The sequence below is a fragment of the Phacochoerus africanus genome, chromosome 12 (assembly GCF_016906955.1).
Source record: "Phacochoerus africanus isolate WHEZ1 chromosome 12, ROS_Pafr_v1, whole genome shotgun sequence".
Taxonomy (NCBI): Eukaryota; Metazoa; Chordata; class Mammalia; order Artiodactyla; family Suidae; genus Phacochoerus; species Phacochoerus africanus.
The window spans coordinates 18,822,530-18,845,897 of record NC_062555.1 but is presented as its reverse complement, the minus strand read 5'-3'; the positions used below and the strand labels follow the sequence as shown (position 1 = coordinate 18,845,897).

At 37.9% G+C, this 23,368-nt stretch overlaps 1 protein-coding gene across 1 annotated transcript in view; it reads right to left on the bottom strand.

Annotated features, from left to right (window-relative positions):
* The window catches only part of DNAH14 (dynein axonemal heavy chain 14), a 319,091-nt gene that overhangs the window by 103,181 nt on the left and 192,542 nt on the right, over window positions 1-23,368 (bottom strand). The window contains 9 exon segments of the mRNA XM_047754627.1: window positions 740-910; window positions 2,140-2,307; window positions 3,761-3,898; window positions 5,346-5,474; window positions 7,926-8,110; window positions 9,356-9,417; window positions 12,011-12,146; window positions 13,224-13,382; window positions 18,966-19,082. Coding sequence (XP_047610583.1) covers window positions 740-910; window positions 2,140-2,307; window positions 3,761-3,898; window positions 5,346-5,474; window positions 7,926-8,110; window positions 9,356-9,417; window positions 12,011-12,146; window positions 13,224-13,382; window positions 18,966-19,082 — 1,265 coding nt within the window.

Below are 23,368 nucleotides of genomic sequence, written 5' to 3'. Positions count from 1 at the left end.
AGGAAAAACAAAACTTAAAAGATTTCTTAATTTGTGACTTATCTAAAAGACACATGTGTATACATACGTATGTATAAAGTCAGATTTACATGTTGTTTGCATGTTGTATTCTGAGCTTACGTGTATGTGTGTATCTCTATGTTTAAAATCTGTTTTGCACATTTTCACTGTTACAAATAAAGTCACATCTTTGAATTTATTCTGTTTCTTGGACTGCTATGAATAGGGTGAGAGAAGGTGGCACCAGCCAAGAAGAGGGAAAAAAAGAGTCACCTTGGAAAGAGATTCCAAAGGACTTGCTTAATTCTCTTGAGAGGGGTTAGCAAGGAGGTAGAGGGATGGAGCTGCGCTCACCATTCCTTTGAGTTCCCAGCCTTTCAGCGATTCAGTTACTGCAGCACCTTCCTTTGCGAGCTGGACTAAAGCACCAAAGCAACTAAAGTTCCAGGGTCTGGAGAGGGATGGGGGGTCTAGGTGAGGTATCAAGACAGTACGTGTCTGCTCGTCCTGGAGGAAGAGGAGCAGTTTCAAGGCTCTTAAGAGGCCAAATGCATAAGCAAAGGCATCAGGACCTTAGCATTTTCATCTTACCAAATCTATGACTATTTAGACATTTTCAAGTGAAAAATGGAATTAAGTTTTTTTCACTAATGATTCAGAAATGTCTCAGGACATTTATGAAACACCGCTTTTGCTCAAGACACCATTTAAAATAATTTTTAAAATATAATAATTTTACCTGAAAATAATTCTCAACTTCTTTTGAGAGAAACTGATAGAAACGCCCCTTTTCAGTTTGTTCAAGTAAGCGATCGTGAAACACTCGGGTGGCTTCATGAACAAAGAACAGAGCTGCCATCTCTTTGGAATTAATAACAGACCTGTCAGCTTGCAGCAATCCTAGGAGAAGCTATTAGGGATTTAAAAACAACATTACAAAAATTGATCAGATAGATTGTAAAGCCTCAGTTGTTACAGGTTTGTTTGTGTTTCCATAAAAACAAAAGCAATTACCGAAGGTGAGGGCTGTCAAATTCTACAAGCGATAATCTGGATTTTTGATGAGATGGGCAAGTTATAAATGAAAGAAAACTGGCATAGTGGTTTAACGACTCCTTGAGGGACTGGTGGTGATTCAGAGGTGCCTCTTAATGTTGGTATGTTCTGAGATTCTTAACTTGGATTAAATAACTTACAAATGTTATAATTTCAAATATTACATGTGCTATTTTGTGCTAAAGTCCCATAGCAAGGAAAGAAAGAGCAAATCAAAACTTGCTTTTTCTTAACATTTTAATTCTGAAAATGCTCTGACTACAGCAGCCTGGTTGGCCACATCCCCCGGTTGCAACAGCTCAGCAGGTTGAGGAAGTGCATGCCTGCTGTCATTTTCTGAGAGTGGTCATAAAAATCTCAGCCGTAAAGCAAAACGGAAACCTGTGTTATAACTTGGTCACTTCTTTCCCTGCAGAGATTCTTAGCCAACAGGCACCTGGGGCCTTCCCGGGAAAGACCCTTGCGCCACATCCTCTGCTTTAGCTCCTCTCTGAAATGCACATTTCCTGAGTTATTTTTCAGATGCTAAAAGCCCCACCAAGAGGAAGACATCAACTCCCTGATGACCGTGGACCCACAACTGCCAGGCCTACTGCCTAAGGATGGATAATGTCTATCTCTGTGACGATGCCCTGCTGCTTCGCATCAACCAATCAGAGAACAGGGCATGAGCTGTCACAGACCCTGACTCCACCTCTTCCACCCCCGCCTCGCCTGGCCTTTAAAAAACTCTTGCTTGAAAGCCTCTTTCAGGAGTGTGGGCTTTTTGAGCACTGGCTGTCCCAGGCTACTGGCCTGGCGCACTTCCCTTCACCACATTTTGGTGTGGGTACACTGGCTTTGCTGCGCGTGGGCGGGTGGACCCAACTTTGGTTTGGTAACAGATATTCTAACAGTCTTTAGTGGTTTCACCACTGAATTCTCTGCATGGAATGATTTTAATGGTTCTTTCTAACTGGCTCATGGGATAAGCTGCTAATAACCAAACTAATCAACTTGAATTTCTTTTTCTCCCCTTCTAACAATTTAATGTCAACAGAATCAGTGAGTAGGGAAATGGAGAGACAGAAGTTTAAAACAAACCTTAAATATATCTCGAAGATTAAACATGTAGTGACATTTCATCGGAGTTGGTAGCATACTCTGACATACTTGATAGTACACAGCTAGAGAACAAGATATTATTTGATCCTTAGTTTTCTGCACTTCGGGTGTGAAGTTATTCATGGAGAAATACATTCCCAAATGAACCTTTAAAAAGAAATGTTACAATTTAGTTTGCCAAAACTTTTAAGCACAGACTATTTCTAGTTCATCCTTACTAGACAGGGGATGTGTGCACTATGATGGAGGATCCAGTTTGCTGAAAAGGTAGATAATCAGAATCCATTTGAAATAGATGGCAGACTGGTACAAAGACACTCCGAAAGTTGAGAACTGAGGAAAATTTCAATTTGTCCTAGTTTGGTGAATGATCTAGAGGCATGTGTTCCATATTCTCTGGAGCGAATTGATGCCCCACCTATGTGTACACCAGGTATTCTGAAAATTCTTCCATATCCTTGTTCCTCAGCAGACATTACTAGAAGAAATATGAAGTAATAGAACTACTATCTCAGTTAGGATTGGCATATGTAATGCACACTGAGGCACATGGAATCACTGGCCAAGGGGCACCTGCTGTACAGCGCAGAGAACTCTACCCAATATTCTGTGATCATCTACGTGGGCAAAGAATCTGAAAGAGAATGGATGTACACGTATAACTGAATCACTTTGTTGTGCAGCAGAAATTGTCACAATCTTGTGAATCAACTATACTTCAATAAAGCTTTAGAAAAAAATAAAATGCAGAATGGTTTTTAGAAACTGGGATCTGGATATTAAAAAAGAGACCGGCATATGTATGTATTTTATATCAGGTTTTTTTTTTTGAGGTGTAGATTATTGATCACCTGCACAATTACTACATCCTTTTTGAAAAATGGATTCTAAAAGATAATCTTTAAATTTTATATTATAAAGAAGAAAAACACAATTCATTTTGAAGAATTTAGTAACCCTGCATAAGATTTATTTTTTCTAATCCAACTAGATTTCAAGTGGAGCCATTTTTCTAATAAGGTATTTCAGAACTTTTTTCTGATTATTTTTTACTCTATATGCAAGTGAAAAGAACAAATACGAGCCGAGGTCCAGGTGTACTTGTTCATGATGCAGATGCCTGAGCTCTGTCTCAGAAATACCGACCTTCTTAGAACCGCTGAGAATAAAGCCTTGGGGTTACAGTTTCAACATGTGTTTCTTATGCGCACTAACTTGTGCTTTTGATTTTTTTTTTATTTTTATTTTTGCCATTATCATTGGTTTACAGTGTTCTGTCAGTTTCTACTGCAAGCAAAGTGACCGGTCACACACACACATGCATGCAGATAGATAGACTCTTTTGCTCACATTATCCTCCATCATGTTCCATCACCAGGGACTAGATGACAGTTCCTTGTGCTATACGGCAGGATATCACTGTGTGCTTTTTGATATTTGTAGACAAATGATAACAATAGGCCAGAAAAAATAGGAGGGAACAAAATCTATCCCTTTAAGAAGATTTTCTTGTTATATTAGTTGTTTTAAGTTCCCACATTTTCCCTCATACTGTGGAATTCGATTTGTTTTTCTGTAGAAGACGAACTAGATGTATTACCTGGAAAATAGTACGTAAGGCACATTGTGGGAGATGAGGCATTACCAGGATGGAAAAGTGTTTGAGCAGACGTGGGCTAACATGCCCCCTGCTGCCTGCCGAAACACAAGCAGCCACCAGAGAGAGATCTTGGATGTTCTGGGGAAAGAGAAAAAGCAAGAGTAACTGAACGTAGCTGTGGGAAGTGAAACACATACCCATTTCCCAGCCCCCAAAGGAAGACAGATTTTTTAAATGTTTAGGCAAAACAATTATTTAAATGCAAAATCAAAATTATAGCAGCAATAGAAACCTATCTTCTTAGAGATGTCACCCATCCTAAATGTAGTTCCAAGACATCTGACTTCTAGGAGGCTTAGATATCATTGGGAAATTTCTATTTTAGGAAAAAGCAGTCATTGGAAAATAAGCGATATGTTCTTGAGACTAGCAAAAGGGATTGGGGTGCTAAGTGAGGCATCAGAAGAGCATGGTATATAAGCCTCTAGAGAAGCCACGATCAGCTGGGTAAGAAGCAGTTCGACTGTTTACATTATACCTGACACATCACAACAACACAGCACTGGTGAGCTGGGTGGAGTTGTAACGAATTGTAGAGTCTACTCATAACAGCGCCTTTAATAGCCTTTTTGCTGCCTATGCTCCTGCCCAAGGCCACAGAAATCCCATTGAAGACCTGGCTCACTTGTTTCCTAAGGAATTTCGTCAGGCAGTTCCTTGCAGACCAATCTCTTACTTTTTTTTTTTTCCTCGTCTCCTGGATTCTCCCTGGGAGGCTGTATCTGGATTCTTCTCTGTGCCCTGGGCTGATGGTTAATTCAAACAGTCTGACTGGTGTCTGAGATGATGCCACTTGCCAGAACATGTGTGTCAGGCAGGATTCCGGGACCAAGTTTGTCAGACATGAAACTGTTTATAATGTAACCACCTAATTTTACAGATGAGGAATTGAGGCCCAGAAAGTTTCAGTGATAAAGTCAGTTCTGGAACACAGGGCTTATGATTTCCAGATAAAGAACCAAGTAGGGAGAAAAGAGCATTTACTTTTTAAAATATTTAAGCCATTCTCATTTAGTTCAATGTAACAAGTAATTCCATTGCATTTCTGTGTGAATACACAGAAATATTTCCCTAGGATTTCTTTTGACTTTGCAATACTTCTGAAAATCATTTACGTTCTTGAAAAGGAAGATGCAGAGTAGTCTTACACAAAGATTAAGGATGTATTTGTTAAGTCTCATTTTTACCAGATTTTCTCATACGCATTACCTGCTGATGCACTGAAACATTTGATGACCTATTAATGTGCTTAACAATAGGGAGCATTTTTTGACTCAGAAACTAAACCTGGAGGACATACTTACAATATTTCCTGAGATTTAATCAAAATAAAAGCAGAATTTCTATGAACCCATGGACTTGTGCTGAAATGCAAAGATGTAACTGGCAGATTAAATTAGAGTCTCAATTTGGTTTTTCATGTCCATCTGGATAGATTTTCTAAATTTCACACTTAATTCACTAAACATTGTTATAAATATATAATTTATTGCTAAATAAGACAAAATGTTCACATGTACTGTACCTTCCAAGCAATCTTTTCAGTATCGTAAATTCCTCCCATATCTAATAATTGTCTGATTAATTCCAGGGGTGGCTGGGTTCCATACATATCTGATTCTGGCATATTCAGATCATCAATAAATATTACAATCTTAAGGAAGACAAAAGGTTTTTTAAAAAACATGTTAAACTTTAATTTATGAATTAGGAATATTAAATAAGCTATGTGGTAAGAACAAAATCATATGTAATTACATCTCTATTTTTCTATTAAAAATTCAAATTTGGGACTTCTCGTCACGGCTCAGGGGTATCCATGAGGATGCAGGATCGATCCCTGGCCTCACTCAGGACGTTAAGGATCAGGCCTTGCCCTGAGCTGCGGTGTAGGTCACAGACTCAGCTCAGATTTGGCATGGCTGTGGTGTAGGCCAGCAGCTGCTGCTCCAATTTGACCCCTAGCCTGGAAACTTTCATATGTTTATGAAAATTTCATAAAAAACTTTCAACTTTTAGGTGTGGCCCTAAAGAGAAAAAAATCAAATTATATTTTGAAGATATGGTTTTAGAAAAGAGTAAGTTTTCAAAATAGCAGACTCTACTCGCTCTCTATAGACCTCCAATAATTATGTCTAATGATAGTTAGAAATGTACTTAATGGAGTTCCCGTCGTGACGCAGTGGTTAACGAATCCGACTAGGAACCATGAGGTTGCGGGTTCGGTCCCTGCCCTTGCTCAGTGGGTTAACGATCTGGCGTTGCTGTGAGCTGTGGTGTAGGTTGCAGACGCGGCTCAGATCCCGCGTTGCTGTGGCTCTGGCGTAGGCCGGTGGCTGCAGCTCCGATTCGACCCCTAGCCTGGGAACCTCCATATGCCGCGGGAGCGGCCCAAGAAATAGCAACAATAACAACAACAACAACAACAACAAAAGACAAAAAAAAAGAAAGAAATGTACTTGATGCCAGACAAAGTAATCTTTTTTTTTTTTTTTTTGGTCTTTTTAGGGCTGCACTTACGGCATATGGAGGTTCCCAGGCTAGAGGTCGAATAGGAGCCGCAGCTGCCGCCTATACCACAGCAACACCGGATCCTTAACCCGCTGTGCGAGGGCAGGTATCAAACCCACAACCTCGTGGTTCCTAGTCAGATTCATTTCTGCTATGCCATGACAGGAACTCCCAGACAAAGTAATCTAATCATGGCTATTACAAAGGAATGTGGTGATTATTCATTCAACATTTACCTATTGTGTGCCTACAATTGGTGATGCACTGTTTTAGGTATTTCCGTATTTATTTAATATGTTCCCTGGTTTAGGAATAAAACTGTCATCTGGAATTAGACTTTCAAAATTCTGTTGCAAATGCTATTGTCCTGGGAAACCAGCAGAAAAGTGAGATACATTTTTAATTTTTAAACCTCTGTTACTTTCTATCTTTGAAAATATCATGTGTTTAAGAGTACTGATTGTAATCTCTGTGAATCAGCCCCGTTCGATAGTATTTATTTCTGTAAAATAAGTAAAGATTAAAAAAAATACATATAGCCATTTACTTTGAATTATCCAATTACCTAATCTGTAACTGTCAATATTATTATTTTTTGGTAAGACATTCGTTTTCCCTCATTTGTACCACAAACTGGATGATTATAGATAAACTGGTTTGACTAAAGTTTCTCCTACTTGTATCTTTCATTTCGATAATTTGGTGGACCAATTTTTATCCTTTTCAAAATTCCTAAAATGTACCCAGTTAAGCAGTGATCCACCGAGTTTATCTAAATCCTTAGTTAAAATTAAGCAAATCCTTAAAAACTCTTGAAATCGATGGGTACGGGGGTTAAACTGAGGGGCTCCTCAGGACCCCATGTAATCTTCTTGTTAAACAATCCTGCAAATTTCTTGACCCTAAGCTTCTTTTACGGTACTTAAGTGCAACCACTGATGGTAAATTTCAGTTGTGGCAGAGGGTCTGGTTTCACAAATGGACAGTAATGATGTACTGAGCCGACTGGGGGTAAAAATAAGGAACAGCCAATACCATTTCAAGAAAGTAGGAGTTGTCCAAGTTATAACAGAGCTATTCTCTTACTATCTCTCCCTGAGGCTGCGGATATCACAAGTTTCTCTTTCTTTTCAAGTCCCTAGTCATGGCCACAGAAAGAGAATAGGCTAAAATATACAGTAAAAGGCAACAGACATGTATCTCATTTCCCACCCTTCTTATCTGTTCGTGTTTAATTCCGATTCCAGTAGTTTCCTTTGGCTTCAATAATTCTGAGTCCATAGAATTCATTATACTGTAATTGAATTATATTAATTGGAAAACCGAAGTTTCCATTATAAAGTGCATTTTCTAGTAATGTTCAAGAGTGTATGTTACATTTTTTTTGACTGTGCCCAAGGCATATGGAAGTTTCCAGGCGACAGATCAAACCCGTGCCACAGCAGTGACCCAAGGCCCTGCAGGGACAACACTGGACCCTTATCCCACTGAGCCACAAGGGAACACCTCTATTTATGAGTATTAATTAAAACGAGTCACTTAATCACTTGAGTAGTATAAGCACATGAGTCAGCAGGTACAGGAAGTATTTTACCCTGTTGCTCTTTGGTGCTCCAAGCGTGTCTTTAGTTCTTCTTACTAACTTCTTAAGGATCATCTCCTTCGTTTTGGCAGCTGTCGTACCGATGTTAAAATTCATTGCAGAGACTACGATCCCTTTATTATTATTTTTAAATGAACTTTCACCAGTTGTAACTTCTGGCCTTTTGGTAATCCTATCTATGATGCCACATATAGAAAGAAAACCAATTTAGAACACTTTAGGAATACTTTTGCTGTATCTTAAGGTGTTAAGAAATAACAAAATTACATCATTTTACTATATTGTCATTTTCAAGAACTGACTCTGAGGACATTTCAGAGAGAGAAGGAATGTCAACTCTGAAATGTTTCCAAATATTCCTTACTTTTACCTGGTTAATAGTGTCTTCTTTGCAAGTACAGTCCAATATGACAGTATGAAAACTCACAGAACCCTCTTTTCATTTGTATAAACGGATGAACTTTTCTGCTTTAAAAACATTTAGATTTCCAATATACTGTATTTACGATGAAATTACCCATGAAATATCTAAAAGCGGCACGTAGGTATATCCACTAAGGGCATCAAATTTAGGGCATGTTCCTTGAGTGAGGTCATCCAGAAGGATTACTTGGGTGCTACTGAAAAGTAAAAGTAAAAAACAAAACCAGGAGTTCCTGTTGTGGCTCAGTGGGTTACAAACCCAAGTAGTATCCATGAGGCTGTGGGTTCGATCCCTGGCCTTGCTCAGTGGGTTAAGGATCTGGCGTTACTGTGAGCTGTGGTGTAGATCATGGATGCGGCTTGGATCCTGTGCTGCTGTGGCCGTGGTGTAGGGCCGCAGCTGCAGCTCTGATTCGACCCCTAATGCGGGAACTTCCATATGCTGCAGGTGTGGTCCTAAAAAGATAAAAACAAAAAAGCAAAACCAAAACAGTCTTCTGGCAGGAATCTTGTGGCCAGGCTCCCTTTCCCTTCTATAACTATCTCTGGGCCGCCCATCTTTTCTTCCTCAAAAGTGGAGCTGCTGCTCCTAACACTGCTCAGAATTTTCAAGGCTGAGGCTCCTGTAGCTCCACGTGTGTTTCTATCGTACAGCTCAATTCGAGAATTCCTATGGAATCACAACCTTTCCACTGCATTATTTCTAAAAGCATTAAAGAACAGAACAGTCAGATATTGCCTCCAGGTTCTTATAGAGTTAGTGTAAGTTTCCACCCATAAGCCCAGGTATTGGTTTTCTGGTAAGCAGATGTAGTGCCCCTTCCCAGAACCATGCTAGCTTTCAAGTAGGATAGAAGAGTTTCAGATGGTAGTGGATATGGTTCGGGATTTTACATTTTAAACTAAGAACTGAAAATTTCATTCCAAGATATGCGACAGTACGAATAGACATGCATATCGCTGAGAGAGGAAGGTGTTGAAATGACTGTGGTACATACCTACAGTTCCGGATGCTGTCTTAGGAGTTTTAGAAAGCAAGATGCTGACGTTCTGTTTCAGGCTATTGGAATAAAATGTTTTAAGGATTCAAAGTTAGCTTATTTACCATAGTAGACATGCGAAAAAATAAAATGAAAGTATCAGTGTGTGATCGATTTCATTTCACTTTTATCTCCTACAAGGATACAAATGCATATTATTTTCCTGTGCACACTTTTAAAGATAAAATTAGTGTTACCATTAGAACTGATCCCCGAATTATAAAAACACAGGCTTACTCATAAAGAACTAATGGGGCAAATTCCTAGTATGCCAGGCTATTAGATATTTTCTATGGGTAGTATGCCATTAACTCACTTGTCCATTTTTAAAATGTATTTTGCCTTCTGGCTCACCTTAATTTTGCTTTTTTTGGCTTCAGGGCTTTCTTTTTTAGAGTATCTTTATCATTACAATCCACTTCAGTTTAAATACTGAACAGTAAAATTAATTTTTTCAGACTCTACGATTAAAATAATTTAGATAAGGAATGATTCCTATTATGTTGTTTCAAAAATTATTTCTGTGACTTTTAAGGCCTTTTTTTATCTTCTTTTTTTTTTTTTTTTTTTTTTTTAGGGCTGCACCCACGGCCTTAGGAGGTTCCCAGGCTAGGGGTCCAAACGGAGCTGCAGCTGCCAGCCTACGCCACAGCCACAGCAATGTGGGATCTAAGCCGCATCTTCAACCTACACCATAGCTCCCAGCAATGCCGGATCCCTAACCCACTGAGTGAGGCCAGGGATCGAACCTGTGTCTTCATGGATGCTAGTCAGATTTGCTTCCACTGAGCCATGACAGGAACTCCTTTAAGGCTTTATTTAAATGTAGTAGGATTCTATTCCAAAATCATTAGTGTAAGGTGTAGATGACGTTGGCTTGGACTAAAAGTGACAGCGAAAAAAGAGAAGTAGAGGAATTGAGATGTACTGTGAAGATGTGATAGATGTGACTAACAGAAGACTGTTAGGGGGCAGGGAAAATGCGGATACAAGAATTGGCAGGGATCAGATGGGCTGCTGGAGACGGGCTGGTGAAGGGGAAAGAGGGGGTGATTCAAAGATGATTCCTGGGTTTCAGGTGTGAATTACTGGATCTCATCTATTGCCAGGAGAAACACTAGAGGAAGAACAGGTTTGGAAGTGAAGTTGAGAGCTACGTTTTGGCTGTGTGAATGCTGAGATGTCCCTGAGACATCCAAGTATACATGTGACACAGGCCAGGGGCTATGAGACTAGCGATTAGAGGAAAATCTGAGAGGCGTCTCCTCAAATTCCTTCTTACTCGATTCAGACAACATCGGGCTTCACTAATATTTTAATAGAATTAACTTTAAACATCTACAGTTTTTACTTGCACAACTTAGGTTTCTTTCTCATTCCTCTTTTTTCCTCGGGAAGACACACACAGAATGATAGAGACAAAGTTCTCTGTAAGGAATACTTTTCATATTTCATAAAAAGGAAATGTATTGCTAGTGCAATACAACCAATTATAGGCAATGTCTTACTTGTATGTTTTAGGTGCATTCTTATAGGAAGGAAAATAGTTTATAATTGTACTTTGTTATATAAAACGAATTGAGATTTTAAAGTTGTAGTTAAAATACATGTAAGAATTTCTCATTTAAAGGAATCTAGGAGTTCCCGTCGTGGCGCAGTGGTTAACGAATCCGACTAGGAACCATGAGGTTGCAGGTTCCATCCCTGCCCTTGCTCAGTGGGTGAAGGATCTGGCGTTTCTGTGAGCTGTGGTGTAGGCTGCAGTCGCGGCTCGGATCCCTCATTGCTGTGGTTGTGGTATAGGCCAGCAGCTACAGCTCCAATTTGACCCCTAGCCTGGGAACCTCCATACACCATGGGAGCAGCTCAAGAAAAAGGCAAAAAGACCAAAAAAAAAAAAAAGAAATCTATTTATTAATATTTTGGAAAAGTAAAGATTTCTTCTCCCCCCCCCTTTTTTTTGGTCTTTTTAGGGCTGCACTCATGGCACATGGAAGTTCCCAGGCTACAGGTCAAATCGGAGCTGTAAGCTGCCATCCTATGCCACAGCCACAGTAAGACCAGATCTGAGCCACATATGTGACTTACAACACAGCTCATGGCAATGCTGGATCCTTAACCACTGAGTGAGGCCAGGGATCAAGCCTGCGTCCTCGTGGATACTAGTTGGGTTCCTTACCACTGAGCCATGATGGGAATTCCCTTAATTCCTTTTTTGAATAATTTTTCATTTTATTTTATTTTATTTTATTTTTTGTCTTTTTTTTAGGGCCGTACCCACAGCATATGGAAGTTACCAGTTAGGGGGCCAATGAGAGCTGTAGCTGCTGGCCTACTCCATAGCCATAGCAACACAGGATCCAAGCCACATCTATTACTTATACCACAGCTCACAGCTACACTGGATCCTTAAGCCCCTGACTGAGCAAGGCCAGGGATCGAACCTGCATCCTATTGGATACTCGTTGGGTTTGTTACTGCCGTGCCACCACAGGAACTTCTAATTCTGCATTTTCATATAACAGGGTTGCTTTTTAAAATAAGGTATATTTATATATATTAAGGCAAACTTTGTTTTTACCAGGCAAATCAAATTTAGAGTTTAATATATACAACCTTGATTTTTTAATTTCGTTATATAACAGGACTTCTCCTAAAATTGACCCATATTTCACATCAAATGCTCCTGAGCTCTCTAACTTTTCAAGCATTTGATTAATGGCAGTGGTTTTCCCAACAGCAAAGTCTCCTAAGGGGGGAAAAAACATAAGGTTAGACTTATATGCAAGAAAATGAATAGATGCTAACATATTAAAAATGAAACTATAACATTTTATGTCATTCAAAAAGTGTATTTGTGCTATTCCCTCTCTTTAAAAATGGGTTAAGAATGGGTAAACATTCTTAATGGTTAAGAATGGGTAAAACAAGGAAGTTAAAATGAAAACTTCTCAAAATCCTTTGAATTATTTACACCTCTTAAAAAATAATAGATTAGGATTTAGCCACTATTTTAACCTAGTGTTCTTTTAAGTCTATCACAAACCTTTTTGCAAACAACAGAACTACTACATGAAATTAATTTCCCCTGAAAATTTTTGCCAACACACTCTTTAGTTAATGTTCACTCTTGATGGCAGCAGAACAGGGAGGCACAACTTTATAATTCACCAAACATTAAGTAAAACTAAGAATTTCCTTAGACCAAATTGGAGGCAAGGGATGGGTTAGCTGAGAGTTCCAACTTCATTTTGCTTGAATACTTTGAGTACAGAACTGGGAAAGGGACACAGTTATCTCTGGTGAAAGGCAACCCAACTGAGAGAATCAGAAAAGATAACTTAATGGGTTGAAATAAATGTTAAGTGAAGGTAGGAGCTGTTTTGAATTACCCCCTTGATAATGGGAAAGGACTGAAATATTTTAACATTGGGTTGAGAATTGTGTCTGTAAATTACTTGTCAAATCGGGCAATTTCTTCTTATTTTTTTCTGCATGCAGCTCTGTGTGTAAATGGAAGTGAATCAATCAATATGGCATCAGTGGCCTGCTAAGGACCTTAGCCCAGAGGCTATGGAGGTCATACAGATATTAATCCAGGAGTTCTACTTTTGGAATTTGTCTTGAAGGCAAAGAAAAAAGATTTATAATGTCCTGTGTTGGCAAACGTGGGGAAATAGGCATTCAGATACTGTTAGTAAGAATATATATATTGAAAGAGTCAGGTCATCTTTTTTTCCCACTTATAAAATAAAATGATTGGACTAAATAATTACTAGGGCTCTTCCTAACTCTGAAATCCTCATTCCTTAAATATTTTTAATACCTGTGAGAAGTACAGGGCAGGAATTCTTTAAAAGAAGGCTTATGAGAAAAGAAAGGCACGTTGTATCTCTAGTAGCGATGTAATTAATGTTCTCTCCACATTCTGTTATCTTCAGGAGGTGTGCACTGGAGCCTGGAGGATCAGGTAGTATTGAAGTTCCTGTTAAAATTTTTTAAAAAGTTTCAAATGACCTGTAAGTAAATGTCCATCTCATCTTTTAGGTACTAAATACTTTCTGGAAAAGTCTGTGCATTATAAACCAATGTAAATATATACATACAAGCCAAAATTGTTGCAAGTGCCTGGGGGCCTCAGCCAGGGAACTCATCTCACGCATTTTTCAGTCCACGATATGCACTTCTGATTTTTCTTCCACCAAACCTACGCATCTGGCCTCATATGCAGTGTAAGCAGCTTCTCCACGTTCCCTCCAGTAAAAGCTGCCAAAGCATCCTGCAATCCCTTTTCTAAGAACAATTACTTTGATGATGCTTCTCCCTCACTGTTATGTCTCTTCCTTTCTATTGGAATTTTTCCATTGTACAAACAGATATGTGCTAGGATCACCCATCTTTTTACTGATTGAATCATATGAAATTGACATTTTTGTTAGTAAAAACCAGTTGAACATGAGCAATTTTATATGAACTACATACAATACACGCATACACACACACTAAAGCTAAACCAAATCTCTCTTGATCCCACAGCTTCCTATTACACAGCCAAAACTCTCAAAAGAGTTAAAATGTAACATAGCCTCACTTCCTCATCTTTCATTTTACTCCTTTTTAAATTAAAAACCAAACAGCTGATAATTCACATGGTACACAATTCAAAAGCACATAAAGGTAGGCAATAAACAATCTCTTTTTCATACCTATATCCTAATTACCTAATTCCCACACTGTATACGTATATACTGTTGTGCAATTTTTTAAAATTTGGTTCATTTTAGAGATCCTTCTGTAATAGCAAAGACTTTTTTCTGGTTAATATTTTTTCATGTAATGAATATATATTATAAAATTTTCACCAATGTGCCAATGATGGATATTCATGGTATTTCCAATCTTTTGCTACTACAAATAAACCTGAGTTTATGTAATACATTTGTGTCATTTTGCACATATTTATGGAATATTAACGAATGCTGAGTGAGCTTCAGAATATATCCCTCAATGACAATAGATTAGGTGTAATCTTTTTTATTCTATTAATTTTTATTTTATATCAGCTTATAGTTGATTTACAGTGTTGTAGTAGTTTCAAGGGTACAGCAAAGTGATTCATTTATATACATACATATATCTATTCTTTTTCAGATTCTTTTCCCATATAGGTTATTATAGAATATTGACTAGAGTTCACTGTGCTATATAGTAGGTCCTTGTTGGTTATCTATAGTAGTGTGTATATGTTAATCTCAAACTCCTAATTTTCCTTCTCTCCCACCTTTTCCCTTTCATAACCACAAATTTTTTTTCTATGTCTGCGAGTCTGTTTCTGTTTTGTAGATAAGTTCATTTGTATCATTTTTTTAGATTTCCACATATAGGTGATACCATATAATATTTGTCTTTCTCCGCTTAACTTAACCTTGTTTGATAATCTCTAGGTCTATCCATGTTGCTGCAAATGGCATTATTTCATTCTATTTTATGGCTGAGTAATATTCCATTAGACATATGTACCATATCTTTATCCATTCCTCTGTCAATAGACATTTAGGTTGCTTGCATGTCATGGCTATTGTAAAGAGTGTTGTAGTGAACACTGAGCTGTATGTTTCTTTTTAAATTAAGGTTTTCTATGGATATATACGTGGATCAGGGTTGCTGAATCATATGGTAACTCTATTTTTAGTTTTTTTAAGGAAACTTCATACTGTCCTCCACAGTAGTTGTACCAATTTACATTTCCCACCAACAGTGTAAGAAATACAAAAGACCCAAAAGAGCCAAAGTTACCTTGAAAAAGAAAAATGGAGATGGAGGAATCAGGCTCACTGACTTAAGACTAAACTACACAGCTACAGTCACTAAAACAGTATGGTATTGGTACAAAAATCAAGAAAACAGATCAATGGAGCAGCACAGAAAGCCCAGAAATGAACCCAAGCGCCTATGGTCAACTAATCTATGACAAAGAAGGCAAGAATATCTAATGGAGAAAAGACAACCACCTCAATAAGTGGTGCTGGGAAAACAGGACAGCTACATGTAAAAGAATGAAATTAGAACATTCTATAACACCATATGCAAAAATAAACTCAAAATGGATTAAAGACCTAAACATAAGGCTGAATACTCTAATACTCTGAGAGGGAAACAAGCAGAACACTCTTTGACATTAATCGCAACAGTATCTTCTCAGATCCACCTCCTGGAGTAACAAAAAATAAAAACAAAAATAAACAAATGGGACATACTTAAAAGCTTTTGCACAGTAAAGGAAACCTTAAAAAATGAAACAAAACAAGAAAACACCTTACAGAATGGGAGAAAATATTTGCAAACAAAGTGATCGACAAAGGATTAATCTCCAAAATATATGAACACCTCATGCAGCGCATTATCAAAAAAAAAAAAAAACCAATCAAAAAATTGGCAGAAGATCTAAGTAGACATTTTTCCATAGAAGAGATACAGATGTCCAGAAAGCACAGGAAAAGATGCTCAACATCACTAATTATTAGAGAAATGAAAATCAAAACTTCAATGAGGTATCACCTCACATCACTCAGAATGGCCATCATCAAAAAGTCTAGAAACAATAAATGATAGAGAGGATGTAGAGAAAAGGAATACTCCTTTTTTTTTTTTTTTTTTGCTTTTTTAGGGCCGTACCTACGGCACATGGAAATTCCCAGGCTAGGGCTTGGACCAGATCTGCAGCTGCTGGCCTACGCCACAGCCCCAGCAACATGGGATCCCAGCCATGTCTGTGACCTACACCACAGCTCACAGCAATGCCAGATCCTTAACCCACTGAGTAAGGCCAGGGATCAAACCTGTATCCTCATGGATCCTAGTTGGGTTCGTTTTCTACTGAGCCACGAAGGGAACTCCCAAAAGGAGTACTCTTTTAAAAACAATGTTTTGGAGAAACAAACTAAAGCATAAAAGGATATTTTTGAAGCATGATGCTTAAACTATCATATTGTAGGTTACCCCAATGTTATAAATTTATGATGTGTAATGTTTAATTTTTATTTTATATTCTACATGACAAAACAATTTATGTATCATTAATTGAACTGATATTGTATTTTAAGACATAATTGTACATATAATATCATATATATAATGTACATGCATATATAACATTCAATACATGTATACTTTGCTCTACTGGGCAAAGATACAGAGCTGCCCCTACCAAGACTATGCCAGCTGGCATGGGACTAGGGCTGCCCTCTGCTTGTAGGGAGTGACACTGGGGATGCTTTGGAAGACAGCCCCATCTCCTGGATGACTCACTGAGTAAGGCCAGTGGCCCTGCAGTCAGCAAGCACAAGCAGGTCCTCATCTTCGTGCTGTCCACGGCCATGGAGATAGAGTACCTGAAGCCCCCGACCTCAAGGAGGACATGAGTGAGGCCCTCCGGGAGAACTTCCCTGCACATCAGGTTCACACTGAGCAAAATCAGAAGTTTAGAAAGGGAGTTGCAGAGTCACTCTGAAGAGCAAAGCCTCAGAACCTGTGTTCATGGTCTATGTGTATTTAAGGTGTGCTTCTCGCCACTGACATCAGCAATGACCTTTCAAAGAACCAAATCAACCTGTTCATCCACAAGTTTAAGTTTTCATTTCAATAGATGTCATCTAACTGGGTATGGGTGGCCCTTGAACCTGCTGCCTATCTTCCTGAGAATCAGGCATAACGTCATTATTCATGCCTCACACAACAGTTCTAGCCAAGGGGAGCCTTTGCTCAGTGCAAAGGCAGCCACACTGTTAAGAAATGGCCTGGTGCTGTATATTCACAAGCCACTTGGCTCAGTGGGCAGAAGAACTTTTGGGGGCCTGAGGGGCTGTTCCCAGGAACTGAAGCATGAACCCAGCTGATCCCACTGATGCCCCCAGCTGTCAGGGACAAGCCTGCACTTTGTGGCTGGTACTGCTTGTTTCTCTACACCCTTGCTTCCTAAAGGGAGACTGCTTTCACTCCAGCGTGGCTCATCCACCCCAAGGTATTAACTGAGAATCTTCGCAGGTTCTTACAGGAATGAAATGTGGGGTTCTGCTATTGTTTCTTTTTCTCATGTTTCTGAGCGCGGTCTGGCACCAGGACGTTTGATTTATATTGCATAGCAGTGAATCAAAAATGATACTGGGATATTTAGATTATCCCAATAATTTGAAAGCTTGGAAGGGTTTTAGTTTCTCCTAACCCTTGCCTACAATTAGGGTAAGTTGAGGCCAGAGGAAGTAATATCTTAGATTTGGAGAAATACCTCCTTTGCAGCGGTAACTGAGATATTGATTTATGTGCATTGATATTCAGTTACCATTTTTTCCCAAACAGTGCTAAAAGCTAAGGATAAGAGTGACCAATATTAGCATTACCATATGATACACAATTCAAAGGTTTCAAATAAACATAATACTGTGACAGATAATATACAATGGAACCTTGTTATTTCCAACTGAAATTAATTGAGCTAGAATTTCTTGGATGCTTCACATTGCTAATGTTTCCAGTTATCTTTTGTCAAAAACTCTTATAACCAAATTTTGAAACCCCTTGATAAGAGAAATCTCATTTCAAAACAGTTCAATTCAATTTGCATTCATTGATTTTTATATATTTGCCAGAAATCTACATGAAGTACACAAATCTATATTAAGTTCCTGACTCAATGGAGTTCACTGGTGGGCAAGGGGTTAAGGATCTAGAGTTGTCACTGCTGTGGCTTGGGTTCCATCCCTAGCCTGGGAACTGCCACCTGCCTCTGGTGCTGACAAAAAAGAACATTTCTTTCTCAAGTTTCAACCAAGCTCTCAAAGTACAACAATTTTCTATGTCTTTTTTTCTATATGTATAAGCAGAAGATTAAGAATAAAAATCATTTAGCATATATGGATATTTGTCAAACCATGATTTTTTTTTTTTTTGGCTTTTTGCTATTTCTTTGGGCCGCTCCCGTGGCATATGGAGGTTCCCAGGCTAGGGGTCGAATCAGAGCCACAGCAACGCGGGATCCGAGCCGTGTCTGCAACCTACACCACAGCTCACGGCAACGCCGGATCGTTAACCCACTGAGCAAGGGCAGGGACCGAACCCGCAACCTCATGGTTCCTAGTCGGATTCGTTAACCACTGTGCCACTACGGGAACTCCCAAACCACGATTTTTAATTTCTAATTAGCAGTTTCCTTTACAGTCACATTCTTACATATATGTTTTGCCTGTTGTAGAAGAGGGCCTTTCCCTTTTCTCCTTTCGATAAGCACAGTTAAATAAAATACTAAATATTTCCATTAGTAAGACTTTCAGTGAACTACAGTTTTAAAATATGCAACAGACTCAATCAAATAAATACCTTCAAACTTTCTCAGAAAGTAATATTCACATTTTTTTAAGGCATGTTTTGTAAACATAGGCCCAAATGGATTTCAGCGCAGACACAGAACACAGCAGTCCTCAAAGATGCTGAGGACTGAAAAAAATAACCATTTTTACATATAACATAATCTGAATTTTAGAGAAGTTAAAACGTGACTCAAAATTATTCCTACCTCTTTGAATTAGTGTCTGAATGTTAGGAAGTAATTCTGTCCATGGTATAAATTCACATTGCTGTATATCCACAAAATACCCAAAGATAGAATGTTCACCAGTTGGGAGGCTGATGCCTACATTTGAAAATGACAAAGTAAGAAAGAGGTTCATTTGTGGAATGTTTCCCTAAGAATAGGATCTTTATCTGAAAGATATGATTGTTGAATCAGAAATAATAACTATTCCCCAAGGGTATGCCCCAAAATATAAAACAGCCCTATCTTCTTTCCTTCTAATCTTTAACTGCCTAAAAGAAAAGTTTTATTAACTCTGTTTTATTAAGTATCCAGAAAGAAAAGCAAATCATGATCTGATATCCTTTTGAAATCTTATTGAGAAATTCTGCTTATTATCATGTCGTATGTTACTAAATGCAGTATCATACTGGCTGTCATCAAACCAATATACTAGAAAATTATCATACTTATTTGCAAATCACATTCACTTTTTCATTTATAAAAGTAGTAATTTTTGGATGGATTCTGGAATATACAGAATAATAAAAGCAAAATAATTTAGCTATGGTTTCAACCTATAAATATAAAAGTGTTAATATTTGATATGTTTCTTTGAATCATTCATAAAATTTTTGCATACAGTAAAATTCACTTTTTTTGGGTATACAGTTCTATAAGGTTTTTTGGCCACATGCATTATTCTTATAATAACCATAATAATAGGATATAAAACAATTCTAAAACCCCAAAGAATTTCCTAGTGCTGCCTCTTGCGTATTCAGATTCTTCTACCAGTCCTAACTCCTGGCAAACACTGATCTGTTCTCTATTTTTATATTTTAATTTTCCCAGAATGTCATATAAATGGAATCATATTAAGTATGCAAAATTTGGAAAAAGAGTTCATTCACTTAGCATAATGCATTTAATATTTATCAACATTGTTCATCAATAGTTCATTTGTTTTTATTGTTGAGCAGTATTCTATTGTTTGGATGTATCGCAGTTAACTTATCCATTCTCCCATTTCAGCTGTTCCCAACTTTGTCAGTTATGAATAACATTGCCCAAATATTTATGTATAGGTTTTGTATAAATATAAGTTTTCCTTGCCCTAGGATAAATATCTAGAGGTGAACTGCTGGGTCATATGCTAAGTGCATATTTAACTATTTAAAAACTGTCATACTGCTTTCCAGAATGGCTGTATGTTTTTTTCTTCTCATTTTATTGAGACATAATTGACATACAGCATTGTATGAGTTTAGGGTGTACAGTATAAAGATTCGACTCAAATACATCATGACATGATTACTACAATAAATCAGTGAACATCTATCATCTCATGTAGATACAAAACAGAAGGACAAATATTTTTTCCTTGTGCTGATGACTTTTAGGAGTATCTTTTATCTTACAGTTAGCAATATATGAAAGTTCCTGGAGTTCCTGTTGTGGCTCAGTGGAAATCAATCTGACTAGCATCCATGAGGATACAGGTTTGATCCCTGGCCTTGCTCAGTGGGCTAAGGATCTGGCATTGCCATGAACTGCGGTGTAGGCCAGCAGCTGCAGCTCTGATTTGACCCCTAGCCTGGGAATCTCCATATGCAACAGGTGCAGCCCTAGAAAGACCCCCCCCCCCCGCCACACACAAAAAAAGTTCCTGTTACTACACATCCACACCAACTCTTGGTATTAATTTAAAATTTTATAGTTTTACAATTTTATTGAGACATAAATGATAAACAATATTGTCTAAGTTTAAGGTGCACAACATGATTTGATATACACATACATTATGAAATACCTCTATTATTTGTTTTAATTGAAGTAGAGTTGATTTACAACATTGTGTTAGTTTCTGCTCTACAGCAGAATAATTCAGTTGTGTGTGTGTGTGTATACCCTTTCCATATTCTTTTCCATTGTGGTTTATCACAGGATATCGAATATAGTTCCCTGTGACAGAACCTTGTTGTTCATCCATTCTACATGTAATAGTTTGCATCTGCTAGTCCCAAACTCCCAATCCATTCCTCCCCCACCTCCCCTCCCTTAGCAACAATAAGTTTGTTCTCTATGTTTCTGTTTTATGGATAAATTCACTTGTGTCATATTTTAGATTCTACATATAAGTGTCATCATATGGTACCTGTCTTTCTCTTTCTGCCGTAATAGTCTCGAGGTCCATCCATGTTTCTGCAAATGGCATTATTTCATTCTTTTTTATGGTTGAGTAGTATTTCATTGTGTATCTATACATATACCACATCTTCTTCATTCATCTGTTGATGGACATTTATGTTGTTCCCATGTCATGGCTATTGTAAATAGCATTGCTATGAACACTGGAGTGCATATATCTTTTCAAATTATAATTTTCTATGAATACACATACACACACACACAGGAGTGGAACTGCAGGACCATATGGCAACTCTATTTTTAGTTTTTTATGAAACCTCATACTCTTCTCCATAGTGGCTGTATCAGCTTACATTCCCGCCAACAGTGTAGGAGGCGTCCCTTTTTTCCACACCTTCTCCAGCATGTTTTTACAGACTTTTTAATGATAGCCATTTTGACTGGTGCAAGGTTGTACCTCATTATAGTTCTGATTGGTATTTCTCTAAGAATTAGTGATGTTGAGCATCTCTTCATGTGCCTACTGGCCATCTGTATGTCCTCTTTGGAGAAATGTCTATTTAGGTCTTCTGCCCATTTTTTGATTGGACTGTATTTATGTTATTGAGTTGCATGAGGTGTCTGTATATTTTGGAAATTAAACCCAAGTCAGTCACATTGTTTGCAAATATTTTCCCCCAGTCCACAGGTTGTCTTTTTGATTTGTTTGTAATTCCATTGCTGTGCAAATGCGTATGAGTTTGACTGGGTCCTGTTTGTTTATTTTTGCTTTTAGTTCTTTGCCTTGAGAGACTGACCTCTGAATTCAGAAATAAACTCAGACACCTATAGTCAATTAATCTTTGACAAAAGAGGCAGGAATATAAAATGGGAAAAAGACAGTCTCTTTAACAAGTGGTACTGTGAAAACTGGTCAGTTGTATATAAATCAATAAAACTGGAACATACCCTCACACCATGCACAAAACTAAACTCAAAATGGCTTAAAGAAGGAAATAATGCCATTTTCAGCAACTTGGAATTAACTTACTCATACTAAGTGAAGTCAGAAAGAGAAAGACAAAAACCATATGATATCACTTGTATGTGGAATCTAAAATGCAGCACCAATGAACCTACTTACAAAACAGAAACAGACTCAACAGACATAGAGAACAGACTTGTGGTTTTCAAGGGTAAGCGGGGAAGGAGAGGGATTGACTAAGAGTTTGGAATTAGTAGATGCAAACTATTATATTCAGAATGGATAAACAATGAGTCCTCCTGTACAGCATAAGAACTATACCCAGACTCCTGGGATAGAACATGATGGAAGATAATCTGAGAAAAAGAATGTGTATGTATATATATATATATATATATATATATATATATATATATGACTGGGTCACTTTGCTGTACAGCAAAAATTGGCAGGACAGTGTAAATCAAGTCTACTTTACAAAAATGAAGAAACACTAAAAACAAAAAACAAACCAAAAAAACCCCCTAAAAATAGAAATACTATATGATTCCAGAAATTCCAGTTCTGGGTACATGTTTGGAAAAAAAAATGAAAAATCTAATTCAAAATGGTACATGCACCAGTGTTCATGGCAGCACAATATAGCCAAGATATGGGAGTAACCTAAGTGCCCATCAACACATGACTGACTTAAGAAGTTGTAATATACATATGCAATGGAAATTAGCCACAAAAAAGAATGAAAATTTTCCATTTGTAGCAACATGGATGGACCTAGAGAATATTATGCTTAATAAGTCACAGAAAGACAAGTACTGTACGATATCACTCACATGTTGAACCTAAAACATAATACAAATGACTGTATATGCAAAACAGAAATAGAAACAGAGTCACAGTTATAGAAAGTAAACTTATGGCTACGACACAGGAGAGGAAAGGGGGAAGAGACAAATTAGGAATTAACAGACACAAACTATACATATAAAATAGATAGAAGTTCCCTTTGTGGCTCAGTGGTTAACGAACCCGACTAGTATCCATGAGTACATGGGTTAAATCCCTGGCCTCGCTCAGTGTGTCAAAGACCTGGCATTGCTGTGAGCTGCTGTATAGGTCGAAGACACGGCTCGGGTCCCACATGGCCGTAGCTGTGGTGTAGGCTGGCAGCTACAGCTCCGATTTGAACCCTAGCTTGGGAACCTCCATATGCTGTGAGTGCGGCCCTAAAAAGACAAGGGGAAAAAAAAAAATATATATATATATAAACAACAAGGACATGCTGTATAGC